Genomic DNA, 25,878 nt, shown 5'->3' with positions numbered 1-25,878 from the left:
AACAAATTTCGAGACTGAGAATATCTGTGTGGAGCAATCGTGATCCAAGAACGCATCAACTTAATTACGTGACAAGAAAATACTTGCAAATCAAGCTTTCAGATATAAATCCCTGTAAAGTTATTTGAATAATTTCGGGGGAAAAATTGTTCCGGGTCCGGGCATCGAACCCGGGACCTTTGGTTAAACGTACCAACGCTCTCCCAACTGAGCTACCGGGGAACTCTACCCGACACCGATCCAATTTTTCCCTCTATATCCACAGACCTCAAAGTGGGCTGATAACCGTCAAGCAACCAACATTGAGTGCACACTAACTCTGTGTGACTTAAATTGTGGTTTTTGTTACGTACAGTGACGTGTATTATGCACGGAACAATTTTTTCCTCGAAATTATTCAAATTAACTTTACAGGGAGTTATACCTGAAAGCTTGATTTGCATAATACACGTCACTGTACGTAAAAAAACCACAATTTAAGTCACACAGAGTTAGTGTGCACTCAATGTTGGTTGCTTGACGTTTGTCAGCCAACTTTGAGGTCTCTGCATATAGAGTGAAAAATTGGATCGGTGTCGGGTAGAGTTCCCGGGTAGCTCAGTTGGGAGAGCGTTGGTACGTTTAACCAAAGGTCCCGGGTTCGATGCCCGGCCCCGGAACAATTTTTCCCTCGAAATTATTCAACAAAATACTTGCTTACACTTACGATGAAAGAGTAATGGAACGGAGAAAAATTCTCTCCGGCGCCGGGATTTGAACCCGGGTTTTCAGCTCTACGTGCTGATGCTTTATCCACTAAGCCACACCGGATACAACTCCGACGCCGGTCAGAATCGTCTCAGATTAAGCTCCAACTCTTGGGTTCCCTCTAGTGGCCGCCCTCTGCACTACGTCATAGATGTCTATGAACGCAGGACCGAAGTCCACACATGTGCTGAGGTGCACTCGGTATGAGTGACTAGTTGGCCGGGATCCGACGGAATAAGCGCCGTCTTAAATCACGAAGTGATTTACGCATATCATGCGGTCCTGCGTTCATAGACATCTATGACGTAGTGCAGAGGGCGGCCACTAGAGGGAACCCAAGAGTTGGAGCTTAATCTGAGACGATTCTGACCGGCGTCGGAGTTGTATCCGGTGTGGCTTAGTGGATAAAGCATCAGCACGTAGAGCTGAAAACCCGGGTTCAAATCCCGGCGCCGGAGAGAATTTTTCTCCGTTCCATTACTCTTTCATCGTATGATGACGCAGAATATCTGCATGGAAATATCATATGTACTTCGGTACATTAAAATAATAATATATTGCTTACACTTGTTAATTACAGCGACTAGCTGAGAGGGTAGAGAAATACACGAACGAAAGGTATCCCGATCACAATTAAAATAAGTGCTGCTATCTCGAATCACTAATAATAAATAAAGTACTGGATGAGTATTGTGATCTATGCGACCAATGGAGGGTTAATACAACAATGTTTAATTGATATTCTCACAAGTGGCACATTTACAGTTGTCGCAACGTCGCATGAAATATGTGTCTCATTCATAAGCTCGTAAATAGCAGGTAGGCCTACGCGTCTAAGCCCGGTCCCATAACAAAGCGACCACTCCTTATTTGCACAAGGTTCGGGGACACTAGCTGAGCTCGAAATTTCCTTGAAATCACGTTCGAGTGCAATAAAACGTGCTGACTTGCAGTTTGAAGCAGATATTTTCGAACGTGCTATTACATTAATTTCTAGCATAAGAATTTCAGTTTTCACCGATGTGGAAAAAGACACTCTCCACCTACAAAATATAAATATTTCTAACTAGAAATAAATGAGACTTTTGGTGAAAATATCATCTGAGCTGTTAAAATATGAAGAGTCCACTGCAAGAATGATGGATGTCACTTTCTTGTCGAAAATGAACCAAGACTGTCAATGCATAGCTTAAGACATATAGAATGTACATAGAGAGTTATATGACATTAACACTGATAGTCATTGTCCAGTAATGATCGGAAAATCTCAGTTAAGCTTTGAGCGCTAAGCATTTCAAACTTCCAGTAACATGAATCAGTATCTTACTCTGGTATGAAGGCTGATTTTACACAACTAGTTAGCCTTTTAAGTTTCACCTACGTACTAGTAGTATAATTTAGGCCTACAAGGAAGTCTGGAACTCATTATCTAGAAAAACAACTTTTTCATGGAAAGTATGAAGGTATCGAGTATCGAGAGTAGAAACATGTATCGGTATCGAGTAAATTTGTTATCGACCCATTTCTATTATTGTTACTTACTTACGGCTTTTAAGGAACTCGGAGGTTCATTGCCGCCCTCACATAAGCCCGCCATCGATCCCTATCCTGAGTAAGATTAATCCTCTGTCTATCATATTCCACCTCCCTCAAATCCATTTTTATATTATTCTTCCACCTACGTCTCGGCCTCCCCAAAGGTCTTTTTCCTTCCGGCCTCCCAACTAACACTCTATATATGCATTTTTGGATTCGCTCATACGTGCTACATGCCCTGCCCATCTCAAAGTCTGGATTTAATATTCCTAATTATGTCAGATGAAGAATACAATGTGTACAGTTCTGTGATGTGTAACTTTCTCCATTCTCCTGTAATTTCATCCTTCTTAGCAACAAATATTTTCCTAAGCACCTTATTCTCAAATACCTTTAACCTCTGTTCCTGTTATTTTGGGGTTTCGTAACAAGCTGTTTTTTTACGGTGATGGGTTGTTAGCTCTTCCCCAACCCCCAAGCTGGAGGACCACCACTCATTGACTGTCCGCGACTGCTTGTTCAATATATTCGCAGCTACCCTGCATATCTGAAGGCCGTCTCCTCTATCCGCAACTATAACTATATAAAGTTAACTTAATGCTAAAATATGGTAAAACATGAATTTGTATTCGCAATAAAATCCGTGTCATCGTGTTCAGAAAAGCTAGAAATCTGTTTAACTTAGTTGAAGTTTGTGAAAAGAGACCAGGATAAAAATATGGCGTCGTAGAAATTCGACCCCTATAGTTGTGAGAGACGCGGACTCTAGCGGAGGGATACACATTACGGCAAAAGATTGCGCGTGATGCAGATGGCTCGGAGTTCTATTGCATGAGGTTCGAATATGAGTAGGGTTGCCAACTTCTTTTGAAGAAAATACGGGAGACTAAGGAATCGACAAAATTTCACATAGAAAATAGACGAATTATTCGGATCAATTACTAAAAAACAAAACAACTTTCTTCTACACTTCGGCAGCTAGGCTTAAATTAAGAGTATTTTGAGACAGATTTTGCTTCATGAAATAGTTGAAGTCGACTGCAGTTTTCAGTTCTGATTTTATTAAATGTGTTGTGTTCTTGTTTCGAACATCTGTCCAATTATTGTTTACGAGATAAAACAGCCTCTTTGTGTGAGCATTACTACTTGGTGTGCTTAGAACAAAACTAGTCAATTTTTCCAAATTTGTAACATTAACACTGATTTTAAACGGATGAGCAGTAAAACCCATTACATTCCATAAAGACTGCATGTTTTAATGCAGCTCTTGAACAACAAAACTCATCATATAAACAATGATCATTCACGGCAAAATCAAATGCTTAGAATAAAAATGTTTACATTATGCAAAAATAAGGGAGAAAAATGCTCGAAGAGAAGAATAGTACGGGAGCTGCGAGACTCAAAAATTATTAGGGGTAAATGCGCGAGATCCCGGAAAATACGGCAGGGTTGGCAACCCTAGATATGAGAGACATTGGGTTTATCTCAGTTCATAATACACAAATTTATATTTAATGTCTTCACTAGTGATAGAAGTATTATTCAGTTACTAGCAGAACGCTGTTTTTTTAACTTCTTTTTGAGAAGTTACCAAACTTCTGAAGAACAATTCTAATTTACTATTATTTACCAGTGTATAAATTTTCAGAGAAAATTTCGACCTGGAGTTGTTCTAGAACACTCTCCTGTAAATACAGTAGGCTACTTTCCTTTCTACATAAACACTAACATCCTTATTTTAATATATTGCTAGTGAGAGTTTGTTGGTGTGAAAACTCGTCACCTATTTGGAAAGCTCATTATCTAGTACCTACAGTATGATAACACAGAAGTTTACACATGTGTAAGTGTAAAGGTTGGAGGAGGTAGCCTACCTAAAGCACATTTAAGCAACACACGCATATTACTGTTCCCACTGCGTGCGTTTACACTTTTTTCACACTTGTTTCTCACGGCAAATCATCTCTTTCCAGGAACATTACACATTTGTTACTGCGTCACGAAACTCTGGCAGAGAAGGCCCTTTTTGCAATGGGTGTGATGTCATGCTATATATAATTTGGAGAAATGCGAACAGATTGTTTCAGAATTCTAATGGATGCAGAGAACTACTTCCATTATGCGTTCAGTAATGGATTTAGAGACATCCGACTGAAGTGCATGCTTCTATCGAAATTGCAGTTAATCTTAATTCATTCGAGAACTCCCGTATTAAACTAGTGATCATTAATACGTAGTGTTCGGCTCCCGTATTAAAATAGTGATAATATTAGTACGTAGTGTTCGGCTCCCGTATTATATAACAAAATAATATCATTGCAGGCAGGTTGTCTGGCTGAGGATGAGCCAGCTTTCAAGTTCGGACTAAGATCGCAATGTAGAATACGAAAAGGCAGGTGGTTCTTTAAGGGCTAAAGCGACTTAGCCCCACCAGATTTTTGGACATAAATGTTCAGAAATTTCATATTATTTATATTTTATATAATTAATTCAATGAGATCAAATATATATCTGAGCATCATTATTAATAATATTCGAAAACGATGTTACAGTAGTTGTACGTTTAACCTTACATAAGAGGTAATTCGCTTGCAGTCCTAACAGCGAGTATTGGTAACTGGAAGCCTAGATCATATATACCGAGATTGCTCGGTCTTATAGGCTTTGACGGTTACAACTTTGGTCAGGTTTACTATGCTGCCATCTAGTTGTTTCATAAGGAGTCACGTCATAACTCCCATTTGAATTGCATTAGCGACTATACTGCCATCTCGTGTTCGTTTACGGCGGACGAATGGCGATCTTGGTGGTTGTTCTCTTCAAGGTGCAACTGATTTTAACATTGTTCAGCCCTCCATAACAAAATTTCGTACAAGAATCCACTTGCTGAATTTAGTTTAATGTCTCTTCGAAGTCGTAGATTACTTGCTGAGCAACTTTTATTGTATAAAATATTCAACGTCTGCTGGATAACAGCGAAATATTATAAAAAATCCAGATTAACGCTAGAACATCACATTCAAGAAATCGTCAATTGTTATATTATAAAAAACCAAACACTTCATCACACAAAAATTCACCAGTGTTAAAAATATGTTCAAATTTCAATGAAATATGTAAAACATGGGATCTAGATTTCTGCATTTCTTACATGGAATACAAACATTTTCTTATTAATATACTGAAGGTAGTTGATTTTATATAATATTGCTATTTGTTGCTCTGTAATTTGCCAATTATAACTACATTTTACATTTTTGGCTATGATATCTATATGTAACTATTTTTCATTTATTTTATTTTGTATTTTTCATTTATATCTATATCTGTGTCTTTTATTTAGATAGTATCTATTTGTCTGTTCTTTTTTTTCCCTTTCCTCATTTTCCATTTTAATTTGTATTTACACTTGTATCTGTTTCATCTCTTTTTTCATGTTATATGCAATTCTATGTTTTTTTAAACGAATACCTGCACTGTCTATTGTAATTGGGACTTTGCCCTGTTATAGGCTTAAATAAATAAATATAAATAAATAAATATAAATAAATAAATAAAAAGAATGGGCAAACTATATGCGATCTGGCCTTACATCAAGCAACTGATCCACTATTATATCGTTCGAATAGTCTTCGCAGTTAGATTAAGGTGTTAAATATAGACTTATAAAATATAACAAATGATGTAGTAAGAGAATATGTTATTATTTGCAATATAGTGCATGTATTTTTGACATGCAGCAATTACGGAAACGTGTTTCAGGTGCATTGGAGCCGACTTTTATTCGCTGCTGCGGTTTGGGAGAGAATTGGGCTGTTCAGGATTTGAAATGCAACAACTTCCCCGCCCCTGTCGCGGGAGTTCCACCGGAACAACAAAGTATATGCTTGTCTGCCGTGGAGATATGCTGCCTTCGCAAACACAGGTAAGTAATGCAGCATATTAATTTAACACGCATACTTTCGACTAGCCAGAGTCGCCTATAATACCGTATAAACTGCCTCGTCAAACATTCACTTTACAAAGATAAGCTACGTTTTCGCATCCGAATCTTTTCGCCGTATTGTCGCTACTTATCATGGAGCGAGAGTTCGAACTATTGTTATCATGACACTTGTAAATAAGCTAGGAATGAATATTTTATCACTGAAAATCTTAAGTGTAATTTTAAATATAAGACCAATAAATGTTCTTCTTTATAGGCCTACAGTTTCTACAAAAGAACTCCGCGGATTCAGACAAAGATTATTACTCTAATAAAAAAGGTCAACTTTCATGTACAGAGTGAAAGTGAAATAAACTTGCAGCTTGAAAGACATGATATGTGCACGTAAATGAATACAAAACCTATATTAAATTTAGTTTAAATGCACGTTTAATTAGAAAATTAAGTTTGAAGTTTCAGCAGTCCGGCAACATCGTCGCTAATACACTCTACTTATGATACAGATGTAGGAGGTCAACGAACTCGGTGAGTCTCCGTACGTAAGCTGCATTCTGTCGAGACGTTGCCACTCGCTCGCTTCGTGCAATGGTTTGAATTTAGGGCTTTTAAAATTAAATTTACACGAAAACCGTTCACTATAGCCGAATGTTCACTATATCCAGAGTTGACTGTATTATAATGCATGGCCATGTTATTTCACTCAAGCATTATTGTCCTTTTATAAACAGTAGAGAAGTATTTTTTGACTTGGGCCGGGGATATAAAACAGTAATAAATAGACTTCGTGGAATTGCCACAAGAATCGTAAAGTTTACTGCGCACACGGTATAGACTGTATGAGAAGGGGGCGTGCAACGGATGGAGTATGCCTCTGATGTAAACACTGAGCAGTATACTGCGGTTACAATAAAACCTGTATCCTGCATTCAAGAAATATAATGAATGATCATTGAATAGGAAATGTTTAAACATGTAAATACACAATAGTTTTGTAGTGAGATATATTAACTCTTAAATGTGAGATACATCATCCTTGAATATGTGCATTGCAGTGAAGAGTTACGTACATTTTAACTACTGCAAAGTGAACCTCCTCCGATGGTCACTTAAACAGTTTTTATATTGGAAAAATGTACATTCAACATCACACGATGTATTAGGTGCATATTTGAAGAACGGGAAGTCATTACTTTTTAGTACACCAACTTCAGCCATCTTGTCGTGACCTGATAGTACATAATTTACAATATGAAGTTGTGAATAGGCAGAATTTTTAGCAATAATGTTTCTCAACTTACATTTCACTTTTTCTGAAATTAGTGAATTGTTATTTTGGATAACGGTTTGTGATACTTTATTCACTATATTAAGGGCTTCTGAGAGTTGTAGTTTAGACGATTCTAACAGGGTAATGTTTTGGACACGATTTTAAAATCAGAATCAATGAACAGAATATCTTCCAATAGCTGTTAAGAAGGCAATGAATTTTACAGCTGCAACAGCGGAACTGTCTGTGCTATCCAATGCATCAATTACCTCCATTATTTTGCCTCAATGTTCTGCATAATAATTAACAGCATCCAACCACGTTTCCCAACGGGTCAAGACTGGCTGCGGGGGTAAGGGTATTCCAGGGGCAATTGTTTGGAACAGCAACACACTCATTATAGCATGTTTGATTGAATTCTTGTCTGCACTGAACAAATTTTAAGCTTTGACTATTCCAACCACAGTAATGCAAAAACAAGTGCTTACATAGGTATACATTAGCTGTAGCTGCTTTATCTATTTGGACCGGTCACATCTCTTAACATGAACTGAGTCCACACCTGTGGAGTAACGTTCAGCGCGTCTGGCCGCGAAACCAGGTGGCCCGGGTTCGAATCCCGGTCGGGGCAAGTTACCTGGTTGAGGTTTTTTTCCGGGTTTTCCCTCAACCCAATACGAGCAAATGCTGGGTAACTTTCGGTGCTGGACCCCGGACTCATTTCACCGGCATTATCACCTTCACATCATTCAGACGCTAAATAACCTAGATGTTGATACAGCGTCGTAAAATAACCAAATAAAAAAAAACATGAACTGCTTATACTACGAGACCGGTAGGTCGCCCACCTCCTCTATATTGTCCGCGCAACTTATCTAGGCACTTGGGTTCCCTAGTGCTCTCTCGCTGCCCCTCTCCTTCCCTCTCCTACGATGCTACCGCTACAAGCAACCTCGCTACACCCCGCTGCCCCGCTCTTTTAGCTGCCCAGATAAGTTGCGCGAACAGGTACATCGGCAGCCTGATTGCATGGTGCGCGTGGCAATTCAACTAAGTCTAGTAATAAACAACCTTGGTGCATCATGGGTAATACTATACAGATCATATTAACTACTTTTTTGCAACATAATTGCCAGATTTTTCTCCTCTGTGGCAATGATATTAAAATTTAGTTTCATCAATCTATAATCAATTATTTGTATTTCTGTTTCATATACGCTTGTTCTGAAGTCTGATTAGTATAATATGCAACTAATCGGAGTAGTATGCAATGGGGGGGAACTGGTCATCCTATCTCCATTATCTCCTGGTCTAGTTGCCTCATAAGTGGTGCCTTGTTGGTATTACTTGTGAGGTTCAGATCTGTCTTCGTACAGTTGACGAAACAACAAAAGTACGCTTGTATTATAACATATAGATGTTCATATTTTTTTTCTGATAACTCGGTTGACTTCATCAGTTAGTTTCCTGTGTATGGGCTATTCCATATGAAATCGATCAGTAAAAAACCTCGCATTTTTAATACTATAATTTTTTCCCTATTTATACAAGGTGCTGAAGACAGTGGATTTTCTAAAATATATTATCAAAAGTCAAACGGTTTTCGTATTGTTGAGCGACAAATTTAGCGTATTTTATAAAAACAAGCCTCTTTCAGCGCTTAGAACTCTGGAACCGTTTACTGCAGAACATTGAACGGGAGCTCATTTTGAAGCTGACATTTGGTAGGTTATGTTAAGAAGTAATCCTTATTTTTATTGTATACAGAGAGACAGATAATCTGATTTTACTTACTTTTAGGCTTTTTGCCCATTTGTAAAAATGTAAAAAATATTGAGAAAAAACCTTGCATTATTAAAAGGGATTCGGCATTGATTGCTTAGTGGCTCGGCAATGAGTTTCGAGGGTATTAAATAAATTATTTTCACAAGCCCAGACTTGAACGGCCAGTACCGCACGCAGTGGTCGAGAGCTGAAGATAAGCGAGCGTTGGGCGTTATTTTACTCCTGTGTTTATGAAAACTTGTGATAAAGCTAGCCCAGCTATGCGCTACTAGACGAAACATCACGTGTTTGTCTCCTGGCCTTGCTTGTCTCGGCTAGCTCCCGCCTCACAGTCAGCTGGCTACTTCACGCGCATACTATTTATTTTCTTTATTTGATATTTTCAATACTTTCTAATCAACTGTGCACCAGTAAAAAATATGCGTTTATTTGTACTTGCTGATTCTAACCATATATGTTAAAAATATTTTTTCGTGAGCATAGGCATCTTAATGAAGAAAAATCTAAATTTCTCCATTTCCATAAAAAGTAAGAAAAACAGTTTACATGTCAATATAAACTTTAATTTCTCAGCATCAAAATAAACCATGATTTTGATCATTGGGTGAAAGGGTTTCGGAGCCACAACAGTTTAAAGTTGCTAATTTTATGAAAATACGATAAATTTAAATATTTTTAATTTAAACACTATGAAGTTCTGATGCCTCAAACTTTACACAAAGCATTGTATCACAGTTGTCAACGGGCAGAAAAAGTTTCATTGTATTTAAAAATTGCAAGGTCAATTTTCTCTATATTTCGGTCGATTTGAGATGGAATAACCCATATATAAACAAGAGCCAATTTAAACCTTTGCTCAGTCGTTCGGATTATCTTAGCGTAACTAGCCGTCTGGTCTTACCTATTTACCCTGGTGGAACATGCATGTAGTTCCGAAATGTTACACAGTCAATTTCCAGTTTGGAATACCCAAAGTCTAATATTCTGATTCTAAATATTTGGAAGGCTGCACGTTCTTGCATACCTCAACATCTGGCTCTATAAGAGGCTGAGGCAGGATGTCCTGCTGACAGCGTTGGCTGATCGGGAAGAGCTCCTGGACTGGAGCTTATCAGGCTATTCGTCCGCGAAACGGAATCTGCCTCTATGGGGGGGGATGAGGCAGAGGATGGTCCAACTGTCAGCGTCGGATTCTCGAATGCCACTAGGTCACCTCTCGGACTTGGTCAGTAATCTCGTATATAGGGCGCATAATGGTTGATGTTGAGCCACACACATTTCTACGACGTTACCAGCAGTCAGCGGAATTTCGGCCACGATATTGAACATTAGGTGTACGTCAGGTACAGGGAGGTCATTGAACTCATTGCTATTATCTCTCCTTAAGGGTATATGTACGTGAAAGACTACAAATATTATCAGACATAACGGCTCGGTTAGAAAAGCCAACGTACTATGGTAGGAACGATCATGATTTTAAAATCAAATGTAGGAAACAGAAAACGGATGTAGGTAAATTCTCATTTTTAAATAAAGCTATAAATGATTGGAATGACCTACCTGCAGCGGTCTTTGAGGGCTGTCCTTCTTTAAGGAGATTCAAGAATAATTTTAAAAGTTGTGTATAAAGTGCAAATTAAAATTAAAGTGACATTTAACATTTAATTTTTTAAGGTGACATGTATTTATTTAGCCTGACGAGTTACTTCCTTGATTTGAATTGTAAATTATTTAAAAATGGCGTGTAAGAGGGTCTTAGGCTAGAAATGTTTAGTTTAAATGTAGTTCTGCTTATAAGTACAGTATGCATAAGGGTGTAATTATTTGACTTATTTGAACTGTTGTATCAGTGAAGCGAGGTGAGTCAGTGAAGTTATGGTTTTACAGTGCAGTGAATAGTTCCGATCAGTGATAATTTATAGCGTCAATGAAATGTGTTCTATAGTGTCAGTGAAATGTGTTACAGAGTGTCAGTGAAATGTGTGCTAAAGTGTCAGTGAAATGCGTCATAGTGCCACTACAGTGAGTGAGATGAGAATAAAGTGAAAGACTATTGAAACTTATGTAGGGCCTATACATAATAATGTAGGTTGTAATGTAAAATTAGGTATTTTATTTATGTTTTATTATTATTGTGTGAAATTATATTATGTATTCTTATTGTATTGTGTATAAAATTGTAGGCCTATTGTGTATTGTATAATTGTATTGTGTATTGCTTATCATTTCTTTATTGTGTATTGTTTATATTGTGTATACCACTGCCACCGGGTGCATGCCCACTTGCAGTGTAAATAAATACATACATATGACATAAAATGCAGGTTCTAAATTTCTAAAATTTTATAAGAATATGAACTCACAATTGGACAAAAATTACAAGGTGCCACAACAAGATTTATTAGAACTTAAATATCTGGTAAAAGTATAAAAAAGATTACAAATAATATTTTTCAAACCAGTTTTATCAGACTATGAAAAAATAAAAACAAAGAAATTTTGCACTTATATAATTTGGTAACCATAATATTGTTATGGTCTCTCTGACATCTTTAATATTTTTCCTGCGTGTAATAAACACTTATTTCTGTAAAGTAGACTACTCTCAGACATGTAGGGTTGTTTATTTTAATACAATTAATTTTTTATTTGGCCTATATAAAAATATTAAAATTTACATACTCTTTTGGGACCTAATTTTTCTGTTTTCAAAGAAATGGGCATTATTGTAGTCTGCCTTTTGCGTAAATTCATGTTAAATCAGTGTACAACATTTCAGAATTCTATCTCTAATGGTTGCGGAGTTATGAAACAATATGTATGAAAATTTTCAAATTTCGGAAAATTTAATTTAAAGTAAAAAGTGAATTCTTAAAAACATTATTAGTAACCTTTTTTATACTTTTATCAGATATTTAAGTTCTAATAAGTCTTGTTGTGATAACATATTTTTTGTCAAAATGTGAGTTCATTTCTTTATAAAATTTTAGAAATTTAGTGCCTGCATTTTCTGATAATAATTGAGGAGCGTTTTTGCAAAAGTCGATAGATGCAGAAATCAAGATTTTACAGAAATTACACTAAGTGACAGGATCTATCGAGTTTTGAAAAAAATACTAGAAGGTTTGGTAGTCTCTACATACGGTATGAATGAAGTTTTGGTAAATCTGATGTCATAGATCGATTCCGGAGGTAGAAAACATACGATATCCATATGTAACTCACTTTCGAAAATTTCTGCATCTATCGACTTTTGCAAAAACGCTCCTCAATTGTGGTCGTTCACGTACATATACTCTTAAGTCAAGGAACGTGATGTTTTGTCCCTGTATAGGGACCGAAAATCCGCTGTCTGGTCGTTACAGCGTTAATACCCTCCAAAGCAATGCTGTAAAAACTTGTAACTTTGCGCTTTATAAAAGGCGTCCCAACAACAACGCCAGATTTAATAATATTAGTAAATATAACAGAAACAGGTAACATAACAGATACCAGTGACGCCAACTCATCAACAAGATAATTACGTAATGTCCCAACAATGTTTTGTTGTTGGGTTGGCGACACTGTTATCTGTTCTGATAGGTCTATCTGGTTTTGTTGCATTTATTAAATCCGGCGTTCTTGTTGGGACACCTTTCAGTTTATCGAAGTGAATCATTGGTCAGATGTTTAGAACGACACTGTCTGGGAACAAGTTTCTCACTTCAAGACTGATATGATTATTTATGGATTTCATTTCATTTCTCTTCATTTTATATAAAATTTTATCTCAAATAATGCGACTGCATATGTATTGCAATACCGTTAGGCTTACAATAGCAATATTTGTAACATGTTAGGACTTACAAGCTGTCATTTTCTGAAACGGAAGGCTAAATAACTTGTAACTTGGCCTGTTCTTTGCAAGAAATTGTCACTGGTGAAGTTCCTTTTTTGGACCAAATCCTTACGCTTAATCCATGGACAAATAAGACATGAAGCAAATGTCTTATTCTTCACCGTATCTTAAAACGATTTATGAAGGTTGGGAAGTTCGTGTTGCAGGCTCAAGGTCGAATTCTAGTCTCGGCCACCACCGATTTGTAGACAGGCGGCGATGCAGGAAGACTCTTCGAGTGGAGTGAAACTAAAGTTTCGTGTTTGTTGAAATAATTCAGTGCAGTCAGTGTAAAAATGCAACAGAATTGTTACATATCGCATTAGAAAGAAAAGATTATTCCAACACATTTTCTTCTTCTCAACAGAGCGAGTAGTGTGGATGGAAGTTCGGACACCGAACCTTTGAAGTTAACTACGTTAACTGGATCGGAATTAAGTAATTACATACTGATACGATTTAGGTACATAATGAGATCAAAAGAGGTAGTTACATAACAGTAAACTTTAAAAAAAATGTGCTATTACTGATATGAGTACTTTGAAAGTTAAACAAATAAAAAATTAATATGTGAACGAGAAATTTCCCCCTCTACATTTTCATCAATTCGAATACTCCCGAGCCCCCTACTTTCGTTGTGACACATACTGACCATTACTCCGTACGTAGCTGTAGACCCATTTCTTGCTTAGCCTTCACAGAATTTTGTACCTACTTGGGATATTAAGGCTGGTTCACAATAAACCGGGAACGAGAACCAGAATGAAAACGAGAAGCAGAGGAAGTGAATGTGAAAATTTTTGATTCACAATAAACCGAGAACGTAGACGACTATGCATATCGATATGCATGTCAATAACGATATCCGTGCGTTTTTTTAAGCGCTTCAGTAAAGCGCTTCATGCCTTTGCTGCAGCAAAATGAGAGTCGAAAAAAAACGTAAGTAGGTCAAATGACTGCAAAATGGTGGACAATTAATAATGGCTTCTATTTCTGCCGTGATACATTTAACCCTAAAAGAACCAAACATGTTAAATAATTTCGACTTCCATGATAATGACATGGAATTATTATTACTAGACGATTTTGACAATAATAAACGTTGCAAAAGACCAAAACACACATTCCGCCATGATGGATCGTGCAGCAAACTCGTAAAGCGAAGTTTTGATTTGCTGCACGCTTGCTACAGCGCTGCTGCAGCGACGGTGAAGCAAATGTAATAAAAGAACGGTCTTGCTGCAGCGCTTTACGTCTTGCTTTAAAAAAAAACGCACGGTATGTAAAGTCGATATTACGCATTCTGATGTTATTTGTGTATAATTGACCAATGGCGTTCTCTCATGAGTACAAGGCAGCCAACATAAACACAGGTTAACCAACTTCGAAATTTCAACTAAAACATTTCATTAGGTACGGGACTATAAATATGCCCATGTATCTTTATTATCACAACCTACTTTAAGTCTACCATAACGTAAAATAATTAGAGAAGAAACATTTGTAATAGAACAAAAATGAACACAACAGTATTTATTGAATTGAAGCATGAATATGTAGTGTGTAATACAACCAATACAGTAATAAAATAAGTCCACACCTGTGGAGTAACGGTCAGCGCGTCTGACCGCGAAACCAGGTGGCCCGGGTTCGATTCCCGGTCGGGGCAAGTTACCTGGTTGAGGTTTTTTCCGGGGTTTTCCCTCAACCCAATATGAGCAAATGCTGGGTAACTTTCGGTGCTAGACCCCGGACTCATTTCACCGGCATTATCACCTTCATCTCATTCAGACGCTAAATAACCATAGATGTTGATAAAGCGTCGTAAAATAACCTACTAAAAAAAAGTAATAAAATATGATTCGCTTCCGATCGGTGTTCAAAGATGCAGCTATTGAAAGCCACGTATTCTCCTTCATTTTCTCATCTTTATACGAGGCGCGCCGCTTATCGTAAATGTGAGGATTTCAATATTAGAATCTCATCAAATAAAACTTGCTCCATGATGCACAGCACAGAACAAAATAATGCATAGGTTATGTCACGGTCTTCTTACTACAAAATATACGACGACAAAATAACTTTTAGATAGCAATAGAATGAATCTAGTGGGCTGTGATCGGAAACGTGAACGCCAAAGTTGAAACTTGGCCAACTCTCCGTTCCCGATCTCGGGTTCCGGCAAGCTTTTCGTTAATTGTGAATGCTCACATTTAAATGTATACATTTTAACAATTTTACCGTTTTCGTTTTCGTTCCGATTCTCGTTTCCGGTTTATTGTGAACCAGCCTTTACAATGGCTTGAAACCATCACTTAGCTTTTAACACATCTGGGAGAAGAGTTACAATCAGCATTTCCCTGTGGAGACTCAAACCCTGGACTGCTGTGCAAGTGGTTAGAAATTCTGCTGCTTGGTCTACTGACGCAGGCAGACCTTAGGTTGAGCGCACCTCAACTGTAGTTCGGATGCAGACCTGCGTGGGTGGACAAGACTCGTGGAGCAGCTTCTTGCTCTGTGGCATGCATATTAAATGCCAAATGCCGGCAATAATTACCATTTAGTGTATCTCAAGTTGCAAAAAGAGAATCACGGCAATTGAGATAGGGACGAGGGCGGGCTCAGATCTATATATAGGCCTAAGTTACATTCTGATACTGAACGTTGGGCAAGTCCCTAACGCGTCCTTGTGGATGAGTTGTAAACATGATACGCAGCGCTGGCTTCGATTTCCGCTTCCTTATTTGCATTCGAGTCAAAGAAACCTTACATTAAATTATCAGATGCAACTCTAATGGCGTAGTGAAGAAGTTGATGTCCAAGCGCTCTTGTTTCTCTGTGAGTGGTCGCTTTTAATATACGGATTTCAAAACAAACATCACATACATATGCCGTGACGTGGAGGAAAAGAAAGTATTGGATCACTTTACAGGGTTGAGCGAGTAAATTACCTGTACGTATTTTACGTGTAATTTACATGTAAAATACGTTATGTAGAAAACTGTTTTATACACGGAGTAATAAACTAACATTTATTGATTTTGACAATCTAAACATCAGTTACTCCAATCCTTTTAAGTCCTGATAAGAAAAAATGTTTGTTGCAGCAAATAAAAAATTAATTTTTTGTGATTTTATACTGTAGTTTTTACACAGATTATAACATTTATTCATACTTACTTTCATTCACTCTAATACTTAGAAGAATAGCAATTTTGCTTACTTTCAGATTATTTGTTGGAAAAACCCCATAACATCCTAACTAATTAATTTTTTGGAGGACTTTATAGGGTGTATCTAAATTGGTGTCAAATATTTCGGGGACGTGTTCCTAACTCCAAAACATTACAAAAAGTTCATATGAACATTGGTCTCAAACTAATTTAATTCAGAGTTACAAGACAGAATTTAATGTTACAAAAATTGCTCGAAGTGGCTTCCTTTTGCTTCGATGTGTCCCCTAAACCTGCGTTACATGCTCTGGCGTACTCTGTTGAAAATTCCTGGAGTGTTTCGTATTTGTGAAATCCAGTTTGGATACGCTCTCAGAATATCAACATTAAGTACAGGAGTCGCATAAACCAGGGTCCTTAAATGTCCCCAGACAAAGAAATCCATTGGATTCAAATCAGGTGATCGAGCAGGCCATGCAATGAATCCCCTTCGACCAGTACATATTTGGGGAAATCGATCATTAAAAAAATTACGAACTATCAGACTGAAATGAGCTGGAGCAGCATCGTGTTAAAACACATTCGTTGGATTACGTCCAGAAGCACATCTTCAGTTAAATGATGCAAATCATTTCGTTCTGTTCACTCACAGAATATATTTTCTTCTGATTTCTTTGCTCTACAAAATACAAACAAAAAAACACCAAACAATCAGCGGTCAATGAAGGGACAAATCCTTTAATAACTCCCTAACGAATGGTTTTCAGACCCATGTTCTAATTAACTTTTTAAATTGTTTTGATGTTAGGAACACGTCCCCAAAATATTTGACATCAATTTAGATACACCCTGTATATATTATATTATATTAAAACATAGCTAATAATGAATAAACCTAACATTTACAGCTAATATCACTTGTTAAATATATTTTGACAATAAAAATAAAAATATTAAACTAAATCGTTTTTATTGATTTCTCGAAAGTTTTGTTTTTGTCACTTGTGGAGTTTTAAAAATAAACTGTTCTAGTAATAAAGACTTTTTTATAGTAGGCCTATAACAGTTTAAGATAAATATTATGATTTGAACATAATAACTCATTAAATGTAATAATTTACCAAACTTTATGTGGTAAATGACTAGTCATCAAAGAGTTGCAAGCATGGCTGAATAGATTTTTTGTATGTCAGAACATTAATAAACTTATTTTTACAATCTCCGCTTACACTGGCATTACTATCTTTGTTGGTCGTAGGACATGTGTATAGTTCTGTGTAGAAACCTTTGACTTCATCCGGTATGAATTGCAAAATCTTCTTAAGGTCTCCATTTTTTGACATTAATTGATAGCCTCGAGTTATAAGCTAGGTTTGTTGGCAGTTCAAACGGTAAATTTTCATCACAAACTGAACAGAGAAAGATTAAAAATAAAAGTTATTGGAGGATTTTACTTACTGTATTTTATATTTATTATGTTAATTACGAATTTTTTACGTCTGTGCCTGTATAGGTACAGCCATGCATTGTGATGTCTTTTAAACGATTATAGAACATTTTGTTCATATTCAGTATTATCGTATCACTATATCTGGATTTGGGCTATTGGCTGATCTGTCCTGGTCCAAATAATTGTTTATTTGCCGACTTAGTTGCCTTTCTTGTCTTATTCCTTCAGCTTTATAATTTCATTCAGGGGCGTCATTTAATCTTTACTTGGAGAAAAATCATAGATACATCCAGGGGTTAGTAAAAATTGTAAATCCAAACACACAGGATCCTGACTTATGAGAAATAATGCAGTCAAACTCAACTGTCATATTCGAAATTATTACACGAAAAATATATAAAATTGACAGAACGAACGGATTGACACTTGCAGAACTGCACTTCCTGTTTAAATAAGAACTGTTTCCGGTGGGTAAAAACTGAGCGACGTAATTAACCAAACATCATAGAAACAAAACTGATTATTTTTTTAAACTAGAAAGTTCAAGATTTCAGATGACATAAAATTAAAAAAAATCACATTTTTGAAGGAAAATTAAAAATTAAGGGTAAATGAGTACTTGGATAGTTGAGCTTAGCTTAAGCTATATAATTCATTATCAAACTAAAGAAGAATAAACACTTCCTGCAAGTAAAACATTGACTGAAATTTATTTTAATCACATGCATAATTACAATGCATTGTGTGTGTTGCGTTGTAGATTGTTATTTCCAGATATCAGATTTCTTTGTGTTTTCATAACACAATCTCAGGCTTTTCAAATTTATTGGCATACATTCGTGGAATTACAGTTAGGCCTACAACAATTTGTTTCCAACCCATTTCCTGCCTCAGAATCTGTTTCTTTATTTTCTATAACCGATTAATATTCCAGAAAAATTTAAACCAACATATCTCTCTCTCGCTCTCTCTTAAATTTTCTGCACGCATTTTCTTCTTCTTCTTCTTCTTCTTCTTCTTCCACAATTATTGTTATTGCTTTTAATTGCACCTATTTTTCAAGAACTTACTTACAAATGGCTTTTAAGGAATTCGAAGGTTCATTGTCGCCCTCACATAAGCCCGCTATCGGTCCCCTATCCTCTGCAAGATTAATCCAGTCTCTGTTATCATATCCCACCTCCCTCAAATCCATTTTAATATTATCCTCCCATCTACGTCTCTGCATCTCCAAATGTGTTTTTCCTTCCGGTCTCCCAACTAACACTCTATATCCATTTCTCTGCTACATATCCTGCCCATCTCAAACGTCTGGATTTAATGTTCCTAATTATGTCAGGTGAAGAATACAATGCGTGCATTTCTCCGTTGTGTAACTTTCTCCATTCTCCTGTAACTTCATCCCTCTTAGCCCCAAATATTTTCCTAAGAACCTTATTCTCAAACACCCTTAATCACTGTTCCTATTTTTCAAAAAACAAATGAATATCGAACGATGCATTGGAAACCACTCACTATTGGCGTGATCCTCATATTTCTCGCTTTTGTCACATGTACAATATACCTGTGATCTTATCCAACATGAATGTATTACAAAACAGATGTACTTCATTTCAGAATTTAATTTGTTAGCTATGTTTATGCAAACTGGCAGTAGACTTTTGTATTGAAAGATGTATATCAAAATCAACCTTGTTTAACAGCGATCTGGTTGATTCTACCAATATAAAGTTCGTCATATGTCAGCAGAAGCGTACACTTGAATTTGTATTAGACGCAGAGGAGACGTTTTGAATTTTTGTACACAGGTAATCAAATACAAATCATATTAGTTAGTATAGGAGAAACTTTTATATCTTACAGAGGTCACGGGACCTCAAGCCAGCAGAAGTGAACGCTCCAATTTTTATAAGAAATCTGAGTCAGCGATCCTTCCGAAATATTGTATACAAAGGCCAAATGGGGATCAACCTTGTAACCTTGTGCAAACGGAACTTGTGGTTCATAACACCAAGTTCAAGGCTACTCTAGCCAGCAGATGTGTAAGCTTTGATTATGAAAAACTGTAGACGAGTTTGCTCAACTTTTGTAAATAGAAATCCAGATTAAATCCAACTGGTGCCCGAAATCAAACCCACAGCAAACCTGAAGAACTGAACGTTGCAATTCGGAGATCCATATTTTGCGAACAAAGGTTAAAATAGAATGAAACCGGTTCAACGCGAACTCTCAGTTCACGCTATTAAGATCAAGGTCACCATAGGTTAGGGTTGCCAGGTCTCCCGTATTTTACCCACATTTTCACCAGTTTCCCGTCTCACGTATTTTCTCATCTTGTCTCCCGTAATTTATTTATTTATTTACTTACTTAAATGGTAAATATGAATAGTTCTATCGTGCTATGAAAGTTACTCCACATATTTTAAGTATAATCTACAGTGACAAATTCCCATTAATTTTCAACCTGTTTTGTTAAGGTAAATTTCAATTGTAAAAGTTTCTGAATGAATTCAAAGCAAGTGATGAGCATTAATAATGCTATGAGATTCATTTTACTATAAATTACTTTTGCGTTCAATTATACTGTATATAACATGCTCCTGAAGGTAAAACATGTCGATAATATCACAGTCTAGTATATACAGTCACGAAGCTTGAGTTTTGAGGGTGCTGGAAACAATAGACTGAGCCGGCAATATTTTGCATTGCCTGTAATGAGGCGATATTAGCGATCCTAGTGGTGAGCAACTATCTAATGTATGCATATTTACTACGTATTGAGCTTCGTGACTGTATATACTAGACTGTGATAATATCTTGCTAGAACGATTTTAGTAATTATTTTCAAAATCTCCCGTATTTTCAGTTTGAAAACCTGGCAACTCTACCATAGGTAAACAGATTTGGACACTTGAATTCAAGTAAATCTAAATAGGTGCTGTTCAAATTTATAGACAAATTGTTTAATGAAATGGTAACAGATTCTAACGGAACTCTTGGATTATACTACAGTATATATAGGCCTACTATATAGTATAAAGTCAACGTACACAAGCGAAAATTAATGCGTTAATGTGAAAATGCAACTCCAAACAACTTTTCTGTATCAGATGTTCTAAAAACATGTTTTTCAGAATTCCAATACTTTCATTTTGTTTTCTAGAGTTGAAAAATGAAATAAAATCAGTTATATGAAATAATCCAGATACAAGTTTGCATTGTGTTAAGTAAGGATTCTTGGTACTTGTGAGTACCTAATTTTGTTTAATAATTCACACAACACTAGAACGGAAATGATCTATAACATTCCAACTTTGAAAATGGGTACTGACATGGTGCTAGTGGTGGTGGTGATGTATTTAAAAGATGGAGCTAGCGGTCTCAGACATGCCATATTTCAATTTACTTCTGGATTCAACCCGTTCTTTGTGTCTAAGGCTATATCTGGAATCAAAATAAAGACGTTAAGCAACCCGTAGCTATGATGAAGCATTAACGCAGTTGGTTCGGTTGTACTTCCTCGTAACTGCATTAGTGAGGAGGACACTGCTACTCCATATAGAAGCCTCGCCGCTTTCACTCTTATCTTGAGGACCCCGGCGATCATCAAAATTATTTATTGCTCTGTCTGTTAAAAACGTCTGCGTAATTAATTTTGTGTACAGCTAATGCACTGTGCAGTCGTACAACAGAAAGTAACGCCGAAATATCCGCATGAATTAAATCCGGCAACTCATGTGCAAAGATACTGCCACGCCAACTGACACCATTTAGTATAAATAAATAGTGATTCCAGCCTTCTTGTGCTGCGGTAGACCACTTCAGTCGGAAGACCACCTTCGTAGAGGACCTTGAACTACCATTCGCGATTGATCTTTGAAGGACTCCAAGTTTACAATTGTATAGGCCTAGTACAGGGACATCATTTTATTTTTAATTCAATTTTTATTGTACCTGAGTTTTTGTATTTACTTCACTCTCACCCGTTCTACTAGTAAACTGCCAACCGTCCACCACACAGAACCAAGGCCGCGTATGCAGTAGAGTTGGGTCGATTCGTGAACGAATCGTTCATTCGAACGACTAATAATAAAGAATCGTAAGAATCGATTCGTGGTATCAACGAATCGTCGTTCAAAAGAATCGTAACGAATCGTCATTCAAAAGAATATTAAGGAATCGGCATGGTATCGTAACCCACGATTCTATTCGTTGTTTGATATAACCTGTCAACGGACATTTCCGAACCGTGTCGAATGCTCCCGAGCGAGAGTGAAATCAAAATATGTACTGCATTTGTTAAGTATGGAAAATAATGAACACAAACCTGAAATTTGCATAGTTAAATAGAGATGTAATGCAAAAAATGTACTTCATAATAAGGTTCAGTTGATAAATTATAATTTAGAAACATTATCTTGAGTAATTTTGTAGACTAATGGAGGTCATACTGAATGGTTCCAGCTAATGAGAAAGAGACAATCCAATGTCTCGCCTCTTATGCCATCTATGAGAGAGATGTAGAACGTTTTTGTTCTACGCGTGGTTTGCAAAGGAAAGTATCTTGCGACGATTCAAAAGAATAGTTGGAATCGCAGACTGGGAAGAATCGTGAACTCGTTGACGATTCAAAAGAATAGTTGGAATCGCAGACTGAGAAGAATCGTGAACTCGTTGACGATTCAAAAGAATAGTTGGAATCGCAGACTAGGAAGAATCGTGAACTCGTTGACGATTCAAAAGAATAGTTGGAATCGCAGACTGAGAAGAATCGTGAACGAATCGTTAGAATCGATTCGTAATGTGTGATTGAATCGTTGGAATCGACTTCTGAAAAAGAATCGTGTTGTCCAACTCTATTATGCAGTAATGAGTTAGTGAGTATAGTACGTTCCAGAAATATGTTCGCGTTTTCCAGTGACGAAAGAGCTTTCAATATTGAATCATATTTTCGCACAGGTACTGTCGTCCGTTTGCCTACGTCGCATCCCGGATGCCTTTAACATCGTGTAGAGGCGTGCCTTACGTTAACGAATCCACCAAAATCTCAATTTAGCAAATTTTGCAGTTAGCAAGCTTTGCAAGAAACGGTCCTCAATTGGACGTCTACGTAATATTATACAACAGTTCAAAATAACTTAAATAAAAGGGCCTCGCTAAGTAATTAACGGTCACGTGATTTCCCCCCTTTCTACGACCCTGCGACAAAACCACTTGAACGGACAGTAGATAGCATTTCTGAATAATTTTATCTTTTCGGATCGGGCAGAAGTGAAGATTAAATTTACAGTACGTAAGGTGCTCTTTTATAGAGTAGGTGTAGAATTATTTCAACATGAGTTACTCGTACGAAGGACGAAACTGGTAATTGGAATTAGGTACAATAGTCTATAGTGCGATAATATACACAAAAGAACTGAAGCCTATATCGAAATGAACGGCCACCATTTTAAAAAGAATGTGTTTAAATATCCATATTATGATTATTCTTCAATTTAACTTCATTCTCTATATTGTACGCTAATGTGCTGTAACAGTACAATATACAGTGCATAATTAATATGTCCGAATGGATAGCTCAATTCGTGAGTAAAGCACTAAGTTTTAATACAGTACTGTATTTTGATTAAACAAAAATCTAATGAAAATTATCAAACTCAAAATTGCGATATTTCCTAGTTTACATAAGTTGATAAACTCATTTTCTTCCCTCCTATACCTAGTAAAGTGATTTGTATTTTACGCCAGTACCATCGAACTCCAGTCTTGGAAGGGGGAGCAAGCGGTGTTTCCGGTTCTAGACCTTTAATCCAAAGATATAGCCAGGTTGATATTAAAAATTTTAGTAAAAATAAAATGATGTCCCTGTACATACACGAAATCATCACGTAATGCCATGGAGATACGCAGCAACTATGAAAAAGTACTGGGGAACGAAGTTCTCGGGAAAAAAAAGCCTGTTCTCCAGTCGGTTTACTAGCGCAAATCCGGGAAAACTTGGCCACTACTAGGCTGTGGATTCATAGGTCATGAAGATAAAGAAATAAATCCGCGGTGCAACAACCCATTAAGGGCGAAGGCCCTCCAGCCGACTGAGGGTCTCATGTCCACATGCCTCCACAGAGGCATCCAACCAGAACGGAAGTATCATTTGATGATCCCCCAGCCGTTACAGCTGATTGTCGTAACCGAATTTCGTTACCTATTGTAGCTCCCCATAACTGCATGCATTTTTTTTTTCATCTGAGCTAATTAGGAACATTAAATCCAGAATTTGAGATGGGCAGGGCATGTAGCACGTACGGGCGAATCCAGAAATGCATTCAGAATGTTAGTTGGGAGGCCGGGCGTAGATGGGAGGATAATATTAAAATTGATTTGAGGGAAATGGGATATGATGGTAGGGACTGGATTAATCTTGCTCATGATAGGGACCGATGGCGGCCTTATGTGAGGGCGACAATGAACCTCAGGGTTCCTTAAAAGCCATAAGTAAGTAAGTAAGTAAGTAAGTATTGTAGTGCTTTAGACCCGCTTTTAAATCCCAGCAACTGCGTGGCCTAGACCATAAGCTTGTCACGTAGACGGTCCTGGTTGAGTCATAATCACAGCTGATATGTTTCATTGAAAAATCCATAGCGATACGTTGTTCTCGGGGCTCTCCAGTTTCGTCAGTGTTCGAACTGAAGGTCGGGAGTCTGGGAATTTCCCCCTCCTCGATTTTTTCCAAACTTCTACTTTCCTACGTTCATTCCTAACCGGGGGAGAAAAGTTAATTCTCCAGAAAAACTGCACTGATGAAGGCCCCCACTTTTTTTTGCTTCACTGGTTTCTGTTAGATGTTTTCAAAGAATATTCTGAGTATCTGCAAGATTCAATTGTTTCCATTTACAAAGACATGTTGTTACAGACTTATTGGAATTTAAATCTCATTGTGAGCATAGGGATTATTCATTTTGCACCTACCAGAACAAACAAAAGCTAATTTTAATTTACAGTAAAGTCCATTTTATGAGGCAAGAGAGTTCATTAATATCATCAGTGCATGGCATAGTTGAAATTGGAAATTTAATTTGTATTATTATGTGACAGATTAGGTCAGGTTAGGTTTGATTTGGTGTGTATTATTATGTGAGATGTTAGGTTAAGTTTGATTATATGTGTATTATCATGTGAGAAGTTAGGTTAGGCTGTTTATGTGTGTATTATTATGTGACAGGTTAGTTTAGGTCAGATTAGGTATATATTATTATGTGACAGGTTTTGTATGCTTCAAATAGTTTTTGGGCTGCACAAAGAAGTTCCAAGTAGATCGGCATTTGCAGACTGCCAGACTCTATCTAATATAAAAGTGCATTGAAAAATAGTATTCAGCTTTTGCTGAATATAAAGCCGAAAGTAAATGATTTACATTTGTCTGTGTACATTTCCTTTTCCTTACTTGTTCCGCTTGTTTTACGGTCAGACGTGCTAACCATTACTCCACAGCGGTGGACACACTACAATGAAGCAAAAGTACCAAGGAAGATAGGATCCAGTGATAATGGGCGATTACTCCTAATTTTTGAAAAGGGAAGATCCCAGTTTTTATAAGAGGAAAGAATAAGTTATTATTGTTTTCTTATTTAATTAGGTATGTAGAGCTTTATGTTAATTTATTTGCGTGTTTAAAATATTTAATGAATACATTATTAATAATATAGTGAATGGGCAGATACTCGGTGGTAATAGTGGTACAGTACAAAAGTAAACAAACACAATTTACACAAAAAAAATACAAAACTCAACACAAAGAACACAACAACGTACAAAAACAGAAAATAACACGCAAATACAAAACTAATCAAACAACGTAATTACAAAACAATTATAGGCTACAGTTATAGAATAGTAACACAGATACAAAACAACACAAATACAAAATAACACAAAGAACACAACTCACAGCACTAACGAAAACTTCAGAAGACACTAAATCGTCCTTAGCACTGAGGTGAAAAATACTAAACGCTTACATAAGTCTTAACCAATTTTAACACTTGCAAAGTATTTAAACGCAAAAAAAAAACGAAAAAGAAAAACAAAAAAAGAGAA

General features: G+C 36.7%; 1 protein-coding gene across 3 annotated transcripts in view; it reads left to right on the top strand.

The window, feature by feature from the left end:
* Positions 1 to 25,878, top strand: part of LOC138708167 (fibrillin-2) — a 176,381-nt gene that overhangs the window by 23,043 nt on the left and 127,460 nt on the right. For all 3 annotated transcript variants that reach the window (XM_069838428.1, XM_069838429.1, XM_069838427.1), the window contains exon 2: positions 6,049 to 6,211. In XM_069838428.1, coding sequence (XP_069694529.1) covers positions 6,049 to 6,211 — 163 coding nt within the window. The remainder of the gene's footprint in view (positions 1 to 6,048; positions 6,212 to 25,878) is intronic.

This window comes from Periplaneta americana, chromosome 10 (genome assembly GCF_040183065.1).
Source record: "Periplaneta americana isolate PAMFEO1 chromosome 10, P.americana_PAMFEO1_priV1, whole genome shotgun sequence".
Taxonomy (NCBI): domain Eukaryota; kingdom Metazoa; phylum Arthropoda; class Insecta; order Blattodea; family Blattidae; genus Periplaneta; species Periplaneta americana.
Note: the sequence above shows the minus strand (reverse complement) of the source record. Positions and strands in the feature narration are given on the sequence as shown.